General features: G+C 43.7%; 1 protein-coding gene across 1 annotated transcript in view; it reads right to left on the bottom strand.

The window, feature by feature from the left end:
* The window catches only part of QSOX2 (quiescin sulfhydryl oxidase 2), a 214,702-nt gene that overhangs the window by 101,926 nt on the left and 99,696 nt on the right, over positions 1-13,080 (bottom strand). Inside the window, exon 6 of the mRNA XM_069241624.1 lies at positions 11,051-11,196. Coding sequence (XP_069097725.1) covers positions 11,051-11,196 — 146 coding nt within the window. The remainder of the gene's footprint in view (positions 1-11,050; positions 11,197-13,080) is intronic.

Genomic DNA, 13,080 nt, shown 5'->3' with positions numbered 1-13,080 from the left:
CAAGTTAGGCTGTTTGTCACTACTAGGACAGGCCATGCAATATGGCACATGTCCTGCCTTTCTACATACATGGCACCCTGCCCTTAGGGCTAGCTACGGCGTACCTTAGGGGTGACTTACATGTAGTAAAAGGGGAGTTCTGGGCCTGGCAAGTAAATTTAGATGCCAGGTCCCTGTGGCAGAAAACTGCGCACACAGGCCCTGCGCTAGCAGGCCTGAGACAGGTTTGAAAGTCTACTTCAGTGGGTGGCGCAAGCAGCGCTGCAGGCCCACTAGTAGTATTTAACTTATAGGCCCTGGGTATAGAGATACCACGGTACAAGGGACTTATAGGTAAATTAAATATGCCAATTAGGTATAAACCAATCATACCAACTTTAGATGGGAGAGCACCTGGTCAGCAGTGATAAAGTGATAAAGTGCTCAGAGTCCTAGAGCCAACAGCGAGAGGTCAGAAAAACCAGGAGGAAGGAGGCAAAAAGACTGGGGATGACCCTGCGTAAGGCAAAAAGTCCAACACCCCCGTACCCGAGTATGACAGTGGTGAAGATGCATGTTATCCATAGAGACACCATTCCCATGTGGACCAAGGAACCAGTGGTCTCAGCAAGCAGCTGTAACAAAGTCAGCATGCAATCATAGTCATCTGGCTTGAACCTCCCTCTGACATGCATGTGACAGAGCAATGTTATTATAATGAAAAAAACTGAGGTTCTATGAAAATGTCCCCACGTAAAAATATGTGCGTTTCTGTGAATGCTAGAGACGCAATGAACCACTTGTGTCGACAATCCTATCTCGCTGCAGCCTTGAGGAAAGCACAGACTGAAAGAATGTTGTGCTAAGAAATGTAATGCTTTCCTTGGCAAAAGGATAACTAGATAATGAATATAAAACACCACTATGAATGTGGCAGATTCTAAAATAATAAAATGAAGCAGAATAAAATGTTACCAGGCTAAAGGGCACAACCAGCAGGCCTAGTTGCTAAAATAACTTGCCCAGAGACAACACTGAAATGGCTCTTAAACAGCGCCTACATTGGAACTCTATCGCCGCGCCAAGGGTGCGGAAACCTGATAACAGCACAGCAACATTTGCCTCATCGGTCTCCCAGAGGGTAAAGAGTCACAACAGATGGCCGACTTCTTGGAAACATGGATCAAGTCTTGGATGCCATTGGAATGACTCGCCCAATGGTTTGCCATAGAAAGAGCTCACAGGGCTCTGACACCAAGGCCATACCTTGGAGGCCCACAAAGACCCATCATAGCTCATATCCTGAATTTTAGGGCTAGAGATGCAATACTGAGTGAGGCCCGATCCCAAACAGAGCTCCGTTGTGGGGATTTTCCCAGACTGTACTTGGGAGGTATAGCAGCGGCGCAGATCCCATGTGACTGTCAAGCAAAACTCTGGGCCTTGGCCTCCCATACAGCCTACTATTTCCACCCAGACACCGAGTAGTGTTTGCAAACAAATATCACTTCTTTGACACTCCCGAATCAGCCTAGACTTGTCTCACGGAGGAACCGATGCTAGGCAGACCCCTCTCAGGATCCTTTGCACCCATTGAGACAGGCGTGCCCCCAAATTGAAATCTATTGGACAGCTATTGTGTAGGAACTGACTGATGTTCTGGGATGGGTTGAGCTCTCACCCTTACTGATTTTGTTGGGGATGATGGAAGGCGCTGGTGACTCAAAGGCAGACAGGTCCTTCCTGGGAATTGTGCTTCTAGTGGCCAAGCGTGATATTGCCGCCAAATGGAACAACCCTATTCCTCTGACCCTGTCACATTGGTGGAGGGGAGTTGACTGGTGTACCCAACAAAAAAAACCTGTATATGAGCCTGAGGCTGTCCAAAATACATGGTAGGGTGTGGGGGAAATGGTTGGGTCAATTGGGATGAGGTGGATACCCACCAGACTAGGGGGGTCATTCCGACCCCGGCGGTCCCGGGGATGCGGGAGCACCGCCAACAGGCTGGCGGTGCCCCGCAGGGCATTCTGACCGCGGCGGTTTGGCCGCGGTCAGACCAGGAAAACCGGCGGTCTCCCGCCGGTTTTCCGCTGCCCTGGGAATCCCCCATGGCGGCGCAGCTTGCTGCGCCGCCATGGGGGATTCCGACCCCCTCACCGCCATCCTGTTCCTGGCGGTGGGGGATGGCTGTGAGGGGTGTCGTGGGGCCCCTGGGGGCCCCTGCAGTGCATGGGCATGGGCCCACGCAATGGCATGGGCACTGCAGGGGCCCCCGTAAGAGGGCCCCACTTTGAATTCCAGTGTCTGCTTTGCAGACACTGGAATTCGCGACGTATGCCACTGCACCCGTCGCACATCCTCCACTCCGCCGGCTCCATTCAGAGCCGGCTTCCTCGTGGGGAGGGGTTTCCCGCTGGGCTGGCGGGCGGCCTTCTGGCGGTCGCCCGCCAGCCCAGCGGGAAAGCCAGAATGGCCTCCGCGGCCATTTGGCGGCTCCCGCCGCCCGCCGGGGTCAGAATGACCCCCTATGTCTTGCAAGGGCTCTGTTGCCATTACACCTTAAGTCACTGTGATTATGTCATCATGATCTACCTACTGTTCTGAATGCTGTTATAACTTGTATGAACTGCAACATGATTTGGCTTTGTTCTTAAAATTCAATAAATATTGGTTTATTAAGAAAAAAATAAAAAAAAGTATACCAAGGAGAACCACTTCTTGAGATAAAAACTAACTGAATTAAGATTTTGTTGGAAAATGTGAAGCAAAAAACAATATTTAATGACCTGGCTAGGGTGGAAAACACAGTTGTGTGTAAGCGCCAACATCAATAGGGGTATAATGTGTCTCTACCTGGAGATACAATTGAGATATGCATCACTGATATTTTCTCAGCATCTTGAAATATACAGACGGGATTGTAGCCTTAAGTTCATGCACTATGATCTTGAGAAGTGCTTCTGGCACAGTGGCATGAACTCTACATTGGAGCTGGAAGTGTAAGTATGGAAGTAAGTTTTAAAGTATCTTGTCCCATCCTAGGGAAGTCCACTGTTTCAGAGGAAGAGACAAGATGACATTTGGTCAGTAGAAAAAGCTGACAAGGCCAAAATAGCACAGCCACCCCAGAGATAGGTTAATGACCAAGCAATTATGCTTGCTCCTTTATTCCTGAAAGAACAAGTTACCTACCTTTGGTAATGCCTAATCTGGTGGAGGCACATTCTAGCTGTAGTTTACTTACCTTTTGAATTTCCTCAGGCACCAGTCTGGATCTGGAGATTTTTCTCAAGCAGTACACCTGCGAGTAGTTGGCATTGATCAGATCCGCATCGGTCGTCGTCCGCGTCAGATATGATGTTGCGGGTCCTATATAGGCACTACCCCAGCATGCAGACTTTTTTTTCCACGACTTGACACACCAGAAGCGCATAGCCATGAAGAACAATGACCACTGGTGCATCTAAACTAAGTCCCTGAAAGGAGAGTCCCTATCCCTTGAAATCAGGTTCGCAGAATGGGGAGGATGGGTTGGTCGGTCGGTAAGAAAGCAGCAACTAGAATATGTCTCTACCAGAGAAGGCGTTACTGAAAGTAAGTAACTTGTTCATCTAAGAGACTTCTAGTTGCAGATTCCTTCTTTTTTGAATAGATACGGAAGCAATACCATCCCAGAGGTGGGTCTGTAAACCAAGATCAAACCAGAAAGTCCTGCAGGACAGAACGGGCAAAGTACCGGTCCCCACAGACCTGACTATCCAGGCAGTAGTGTTTGATGCCCACGTTTCCGCCTGACACATAGCAAGGACTGAAACTCCCCGTGCTAATGCAGTGGTCACAGCTGTTGCTCTATCAGAAGGAGCACGCAAACCTTCAGGTGGTTGCTTCTTGGCCAAGGCACAGCAGATTTTAATACGGAGTACGACCCATTGTGAGATGATCCGCTTCTGCACTGCCTGACCTTTCTTTGCACCCATATATCTGACAAAGAGTTGATCGTCCACACGTAACTCTTTTGTACGATCAAGATAGAACCCCAATGCTCTTTTTGGGTCCAGGAGGTGAAGTCTCTCCTCTTCCTTAGAAGGATGTGGGGGTGTGCAAACAGTAGGCAAGGTGATGGACTGGCCTACATGAAAGGGGGTAACAATTTTTGCCAGAAAGGAGGCCCTAGTGCAAAGCACCACTTTGTGAGGATAGATGGAAAGGTAGAGTGACTTAGATGACAACGCCTGCAGCTCACTCACCCTGCAGACAGATGTAACCGCCATAAGGAAGGCTGTTTTAAAAGTGGGAAGTCCGAGAGGACAATTGTGGAGCGGCTCAAATGTACAGCACACCAGAAAGGTCAAAATCTAAATTCAAATCCTGTTGGGGTATAAAGAATGGAGATGAAGAAAACCTATGAGTAAGGCCGGTAAGGAACCTATTTTACTTTTGGAGACTTAAACAAGGAAGGTTGATCAGGGAACCTCAAAAACGCAGAGACAGCAGAAAACTAACCTTTGTGAATCCCATAGCAGAACCCTGCTGGGCAAGGGAAAGTATCAACAAGAGAACCTCAGAAAGAGGGGCAGAAAGGGTGCCAGCAGACTTGTCTGTGCACCTGCCAAAAAATTTCTTCCAAAGACTGGCATACACTGTTTTGGTGGACGGACGTCTGGCTGCCTAGCTAACATTACAGACTTCGGGAGGAAGGTCAAAAGGTGTCAACTTCCGCCACTCAATCTCCATGCAAGAAGGCCGAAACTGGACAGGCTTGGGTGGAGAACGCTCTCCCTGGTGCTGCGACAGAAGATCCCCTAGAAGGAGCAGTTTGATCTGAGGATCGATGGCCAAGCTCAATAGCTCAGGACACCAGGCTCTTTGTGCACAATCCAGAGGCCACAAGGATTACTTTGGCTCAGTTTTTGATCTTTTTGAGAATTCTGGGCAGATGTGGTATGGGCAGAAAGGCGTACAGGAGGCCTGAGTCCCACTCAAGATGAAAAGCATTGCAGAGCGATTACCACCTTGGAAACTCCAATGCGCAATACTGCTGACATTGCACATTCTCTGCCAACACGAACAGATCTAACCAAAGATCACCACACTGCTGAAAGAGACCTTGTGCCACCTTCAGATGGAGACACTATTCATTAGTGACTAAGCATTGTCGGCTGAGTTTGTCTACTCTGACGTACAGAAAGACTGCCAGATGTTGAGCCTTCAGGGAAATGTTGATGTTCCAGAAACGTTCAGAGGCATAGAGCCTCTTGACAAAGGATCCACGACCCCACTCCGCCTGCTTGGTGCACTACCACCAGGCACTGGTGTTGTCCGTGAACACCTGCATTACCTTACCTTTGAGAGAGAGAAGAAATGCTTTCAATGCCAAGCTGATCGTCCAGAGCTCCCAAAGGTTAATGTGGAGTCCAGACTTCCCAAGGCACCAGAATTCTTTTATCTCCTCTTCTCCCAGGTTGCCACCACATCCCAGTAGTGACACACCTGTCACTACTGTCAGATCTGGTTGGGGAAAGGAGAGGGATTTGCCTCTGGCCCAAAAGAAGTTCATTAGCCACCACTGCAGATCTCACGTAGTTCCTGCCCTGAGGAGATCTGGGCCATGGCAGAGAGATTCCCCTGATGCTGCGTCCACTGGAACTTCAGGTAACCACTGTAGAGCCCACATATGCCATCTGGCAGGTGTCACTAATAGGAGGCCATGAGGTGCAGAGGCCTCTGAGTGATTATCATCAAAATCCAGGCTAGACATTGAAACATCGGTCTAGGATAGGGCAGAGGTCCTGTCCTTTTTGGGCACCAGAAAGCAGCAGGAATAACAATCACAACCTACTTCTGGCACAGGTATCCTCTTGATGGCTCCCTTGGCCAAGAGAGCCGTAACTTCCTCTCGGAGGAGTGCCAAGTGATCCTCCGTCATTCGATTGTAGAATGATGGCATGGATGGAGGGGTAGACTTGAAGGGGAGGGAGTAGCTCCTTCAGACTAACTGCAAAACTCACCTGTCTGACGTGATGGACTGCCAGCGGAGCAGGTGATGGCGCTACAACTGGTCCCTGGTGGGGAAGTGTCTGACTAGGAAGATTTGGAGGCAGCTGTTGAGGGGGTGCAGTGGACTTGCAAGACCGCTGGCTCCCTGATCCACGAGGGAAATAGATCCCACGTCCCCGGCCATGCAGAGGCTGGGCAGCATGTGCAGAGCAGTGGCTGGAGGGGAATGGATGTGGTTGCCCGCCCCTTCTGTAGCCACAAAATGGGCGAAAAGCAGACTGAGGTGGACGAGGGCCCGCCGCAAGCCACAAGAACCTGGCCGTAGCACAAGAATCCTTAAGCGCTTGAGCGAAGAGTCTGTCTTCTCTCTGAAGAGATGGTTACCATCAAAGGGACTGTCCACAAGGTTAGCCTGAACATCCCCCGACGTCCACAACCAGGCATGGAGCCTAAGCGCCACTGTCGCTGCAACTACTCTGCCCAGTGAGTCAGTTGTGTCTAGTCCATATTGGATTGTGAACTTTGCTGTGAGTCTCCTATCAGCAACTGCTTGAGAAAGTACAGCCGGGCCTTCTCCAGGACCTGTGGCAGCACCGTATCTCACAATGTGTGGGAATAATGGCTCCAAAGGCATGCAGTGTTCACCGCCACAATGTCAGGCTGGTGGAAGAAAACCTCTTTTTCCCAAGTGTGTCCAGCCTCTTGTCACTATTCAACTGACGTCATCTTGCCAGGTAGCATTGCTATAGGACCTGCAATTTCATATCCAGCGTATTCAATGACAGACACAAGCTGATCGATGCCACCTAGCGGCGCAGGGGTACTACTCGAGAAAAATCTCCAAATCCAGACTGATGGCTGGGAAAAGTCAAAAGGTAAGGAATCTGCAATAACAAGCCTCTATCGAATCACTCTTCTCTGCAAAATTCTGCTTTCCTGTCTGGTCAAACAAACATGAAGCATCCCTTACAGAGCCTGCATCATCTCTCATCAATGATGCAAACCTCAGAAATGTTTGGTGGCAACTGCAGGTCTGAAAAATACACAGGTGACAGTAGTGAAGCTTCTACTTTAACCACAATAAAAAGTTATCTTCCCATGAAGTTAGTCTACAATCAGTCAAACTACTCTCACACCTTCAAGCAAAAAGAGAATGAATGTGCAGCACCTTGTCTAAGCAGGTGCACAAAGAGCAGGCTTAAGATTGGAGCGGACCTCTCTTTTCAGAGGACAATGAGGGGAAAACTGAGAAGTATTTGGGAAGTTATCGGGCTAAGCTGTATGACAAAACACACAGAGTTTGGCCTGAGTGTTTATGATGTACACAGATTCTATCTATGTACTGAACTACAAATATCCAGGTACTTTCTTGAGGCAAAAAAGTGTTGGTTGCCAGGCAGCATTTACTATTCAACAAGACCGCTAGGACTGTGATGGATCTCCTGATGCAAGGGGAAAGCATAGCGCTAAGGGTGGCACAGCCCATACACCCTGAAAGGAGTGGTTCTGGCTGAGGGGGTGGTAAGCTATTTCATCATTAGTAGCTGCTATGTTTCTCGGTCTTCACTTAGCATGGCCCTATGCTCTCAACCCTTTGCAGGGAAGAGAAAGGCATATCTGTCAATTTTGTTCCATAATTAGAGCATATATGTTATTTGCCTTGCGCCTTTCAGCAAGCAAAAGTTGCCCTTTAGTTTAGGGAGGACCTTGTCACCCTGAATTTCTCACGTCTTGCTGTTTTTGTAAAGAGATCTGTACTTCTATACTTATCGCACTTTGCCATCAAGAACACATTGTCCCCCAAATCAACAAAAATACTTTTAATACTGGAAATTTCATTTGCTAGGGTGCCCACTCTAGGAGCGCCTTGGCAATCATCTTAAAAAATATGACATTAACATGAAGCGAAGGGGCAATACAAGGCATATGACAGCCTCATAACCTTCTCAATGAGCGAGAAGAACAGTCTCCCATCTCCGATTCAAAACTCTCCAAGTCTTCGATTATATTTTTTTGGCAGTGGTAAAATACAAAGGTGAGAAAGATCCTTTTCAATGAAGATCCTACAGGGGGATGTAGAGAAAGTGGAAAAACTCTGCCACTTTGGTGTACCTCATTAGATTTGATTAGATAAATGATTGGGTCAATAAAGAAAGAAAATCACTGCACAATGATTAGTCCTGGCTCTGCCTCCTTAACGGCTGGTTGGGAAGGCCTGCAGCATCGACGGCACTTGAAAAAGCTATTCCACAAAACCTGTCACTATGCATTTATTTTGCAGTGCACCTAAGTGATTGTGTCCTGCATCTTCACCCAGACATTCTCCTACTCTTGCTTATCAACCAATGTAGTCAGTCTTCATATTTGTCTTTCTTTCTAAGTTATGGATTGAATGGATGGCACGTGGATGTTGTAAAGAAGACAGCCAGGACTAAAAATATTGCAGTGTCCATGAGAATACTTTTTTCCTCCTGAGGCATCTCGACTTTCCAACTGTATGGGAACTTCAGGATAAGCCTCTGTAAAAACTGAGCAGGTCACAGCATTTGTCAGAACTGGTGTCAAGTAAATAAATTGCAGAGAACATCTTGGCCAAAAAGTCGAATCTTTGTGGCAAGATACTCCCTGTTACTACAGGCTGTAGAAATCAGGCAGGATAATCAGGTTAGGTGCCGGTCAAATGTCTGCAGTAAGCACATGGCTCTGTGTAGCCACTTATGCTGCATTAGCTCTGTTTGAATGAGCATGAAGTTTCACATGTGGTTGAACTCATCTTGCAAGCTTCAGATAACCTCCTCTGCTTTGCTCCGGTTGTAAGGACACTATAGGAATAAGATGATCTGATTTCTAAAAGAAGGTAAGTTATACTTTGCCATTAAAAAGTGTACTCCAAACAAAACGGTCCTTACTAAAAATAAAACTCACCAGTCCTTCCAGTGGATGTAGTAGGAACTAGGGATACTGTTTTCAAAGTCACAAGATCAATGACATTAGATGCCATGGGTCTGAATAATTTTATGAACCAAAGAGGTGATGATCAAGTTCAGATCCAACAGGAAAACATTCTCAGTAAATGATTAAAGTGTAGGAGGCCACAAAAATGTTTCCTAATTCACTAATGCTTTCCACAGAGAAAATGTCTTCTGGTCTTTTAGGATGGGCAAAGATGGCTGGGAAATAATGTTTCCACCAATCAACCAGGATTAATTGTTTGATTCAGCTACAGACTTGGTTTTGGGGCAAGTCTATTTTTTTGGGAAGATGCACTTGAAACAGAAGATTCATTTTCATTAGATGCCACCCTGGCCCTATTAGTTCTGAATACTTGTGAAAGCTAGTGTTCACACATTCGTTCATTCAAGGTTATGGAACTTGGGGATATAGCAGTCACTACCTTCACATTGCACATTGAAAAACCTAATTCCAGAAGGCTTATTAGAAGGTGTGGTTAACAAAGGGTAATCAGGACCTTGTCCTAGATGTCCCCATTATCATTATGTTACATGCAGCATTTATGAAGCACGCTTTTACCCAAAAGATATCTTTGCACTGAGATGTAGATGGAAAAATATACTTGCCACAAAAAGAAGCCGCTGAATATAGCAAGACTGAGGTAACCATGTTTCAGAAAAATAAGTGATTTATATCCAAGATAGGGAGGTGCGACTCTACTATGACAAAGCATTTATTTGACATCCTTTCTTTGCCTCCCAAAATGAGTTGTAGAAAAAAAAGACATTGACAAACAAAGACTCAAGAGTGAAAGCGTGTCATTCAAGAATGTACGCCCCTTGTCAATGTCTGGATAACAAAGCACAAGCCATCCCTGCAATCAACCGGTGGCAGCATTTTAAATAACCTGAAGAAGGGCAAATAGGTCCTTGGCAAGACCAAGATATAGATCTGCTACAGTTCAGTCAAGATCAATAACTTTTGGACATGCCACAAGGCAGTAGTTTCACTGTGGTTAGGAACAGAGCCTTCTCAGTTTTAAATTATCTAAGCTATGCAGATAGCTCCACTCACTTTTACCTAAACTGATGCACGCCCTTTAAACCTCCCTCCAGCGGAAGGCAAATATTAGTTTGTTGCTAGCAGAGACGGTAGGTAACTAGCTCAAAGAAGCTCTGTTATGCTGAGAAGGGTACCTATGTATTCACATTATCACACACACTTGTAACTGAATATTTCACATACATTCACATGGGCCTTTTTAGGCAGTGAAACTCCACTTTTAAAAATAATAGACATGTAATTTGGCAATTCTTTAACCTGCTTCTCTTTGGCATGAAAGAATATTGTGAATGAAAAAATAAATTAGAAAAATGTTATAATAACCTGTAGGAACAGGTCTACATATTGCTGAATAGTGAGCTGGATTTGCTTAGCTACACAGATAAATACAGTGAATATATGTATGTAATTTCAGAACCAAAGTACAAGTCGAAGGAGTTAACAACAAGATGAAAAACAGTAGCTTAGACATATCAAGATGAGCGATGGACAGCCTTCCATACAGCTGGAAATTAACAGAAAATTCCTAACACAGTCAAAACTTTACTCAAACTAGACCACAAAGAGCCCAAAAGGATCAATAACAATATATTCATCACACAAACAACCACTAAAGACAACTGTGAATTGACAAACCTTCAATAAAAAAATAAAAAATAAAAAAAACAATGGCAATCGACTCTTGAGTACTAAAAAAGAGAAAATAGAGAACCATGCGAAAAGGGTGTTCTGACACTAAAAGTGCAACAAGGCCATGCAAATGAGAGAAGTGTGGAAACACAACATTAGAAACACTGGTGGTTTGTGTGACATAAGCAAACAAAAGAAATTCAGAACTGAATTCACTACAATGAATTCTTCCACTGCATTTGTTTAAACCTGCTAACATTTGTTAAAAACTGCCAGTGTTTAAAAGAAAAAAAACAAAACAGCTTCTAATATTACTATAAAAACAATAATGCATGCAAGTAGTTAAACTGTTGTGAAACATACAGGAGTAAAGCTAGAAGCCCCTTGAAATTCTCCACATATCCCTTACAGCCATTTAAGTACTCACATGTTAATTAATCCATGGGAACCATTCGGATAGATCAGGTAACATGAAGGAGTCGCACTAATACCAAGCTTCTCTAGTGATGCCTTATCGGAGTTCAGCACTCGCCTTACCAGAATGTTTTCATATTGAATTAGGTCTAATATCACCTGGGGATGAAAAGACCGCGTGTAAGCGATATGCAAGGCCAAGGCATATTCTATGTTCCTTTTAAAGTAAAACAATACCTGAAAAATGCATGGTCTTACATTTGTACCCAGTTAGGCAAAAGAGAGAATGCACATACATTTCCAAATAATTAATTGATGCAAAGTTGGAAAGTGTTGAATTAGAAAAGGAGACAGAGGAACCACTTGTGTGTAAGTATTTAGAGCTGCAGGTTCTAATCTAGGCACATTTTATAACCTTTATTCTTTCGGAGGCAGATATCTGGAGGAGCAGATTAAATTGTGCAAATAGCATTTATCCTTACGTCTTACTCAAGTTGGTTAAAGTGAAAGTGACTGGCATGCATAAGTTACCCAAAATAACTCAATATTACATAAATAAATATAAAAGGAAGCCACCACACTAGTCTCCACATTGGAAATATTGAAATTTGTTTTTAATCTGGTTTCATCTCTCTCTGGCTGGTGAGCCACAAAAATGTATAAAAAAGGACCAGTATATAATTTACATTGATTATCATTAAAATTTTCTCTTCTAGAAACCCTTGCTTTAGCTTTTAAATAATATACTTTGAATCTGCATTTCTTGTTGCATTTTTTAGTTTATTAAAATGTTAATCCTTTTCAAGTATTTATTTGATTTCTTAACTGTGAAATGTTTAGTGCACTCAAACAAAAAAAAAATGTTTTTTTTCCAAAAAGAATATGACTAAGTTATCTTCACAAATATGAGTATTTTTAATCAGTCTTGGCTTTAATGACAGGGCCACGATCCGAAAAATAACAAAGGATGCAACAATTTTGAATGAAAGCAAGTGTTCATTTCTGTATGATGTTTCCCATTGTCTTTGTTAATCAAGCCTATCAGAAAGAAGTAGGCTCACCGGAATAGAAACAAATTAGTTAAACAGAATAATTAAAAGCTAAAATAAAAAATAATACCAAGGTTTTAGGAGTATAAAACCTATTATAGAGATATGCTTTACTCAGATTAGAAATAATCTTTTGACCTCTCTTACAGAAATGATTTAGATTGTGTTTGTAGAAAATGCTCATTATATATATATATATATAAATATATATATATATATATATATATATATATATATATATAAATGCCATTTTTAATTGCAGCTGGACATTGCTTAATATATGGTTAATACCGCATCACCAGACAAATGAGGCTTGCTAGTGCTGATGAGGGTGGGAGAGATCCCAAGCTACCATAGTGTGAGCGTGGGAAATTGAAGTTCGGCTAGTGAAAGTGTAACACGCGACCTGAATAACATCTGTTTTTTTTTTTTTTTAATAACTGCCCTGAATGTATTGTTCCATGAAAATTATTTTTAACGCCTATCCAAAAGCCAAAAAAAAAGTTGATTAATAAAGCATTCTAGTTTCTCTTCATGATGGCATCTGATGCTATAGCTCTGGCTGATGGGTACTTTTAGTTTTTTCATAAAGTGATTACATTTTAAATTACATGTAAGCTTATGGTGGATATCAAAACAATATTTTATTACAATGGTAATGTGATTGATTTGGTTTTTATTTTTGCACTTAAGGGTCTCATCGCTTGTGCTTTAGCTTTTATTACAATATGAGAGTAACCTTTGAATACTTATTTTAACAAATCACAAATAAAATTATCAATTGGCTGAAGTGGCAAAAATGTCCAAAAACCCTTGGACGAAGAATGTCTAATTACCAGGTGGATGCAAGAGACAACTAGAACCACCATCTCCCAACAAAGCTGTTGGTTTGGCTCGTGAGGGAAACTTTTGTTTGGCATAATATTGTGTAAAGATGAGTAAATGCATTTACTCATCAATGAAGGCTTGGTACATTTCACGGAAAGCATGTTAA

Source organism: Pleurodeles waltl, chromosome 6, assembly GCF_031143425.1.
Source record: "Pleurodeles waltl isolate 20211129_DDA chromosome 6, aPleWal1.hap1.20221129, whole genome shotgun sequence".
NCBI classification, from domain to species: Eukaryota; Metazoa; Chordata; class Amphibia; order Caudata; family Salamandridae; genus Pleurodeles; species Pleurodeles waltl.
This window is presented reverse-complemented; position numbering and strand designations above follow the sequence as displayed.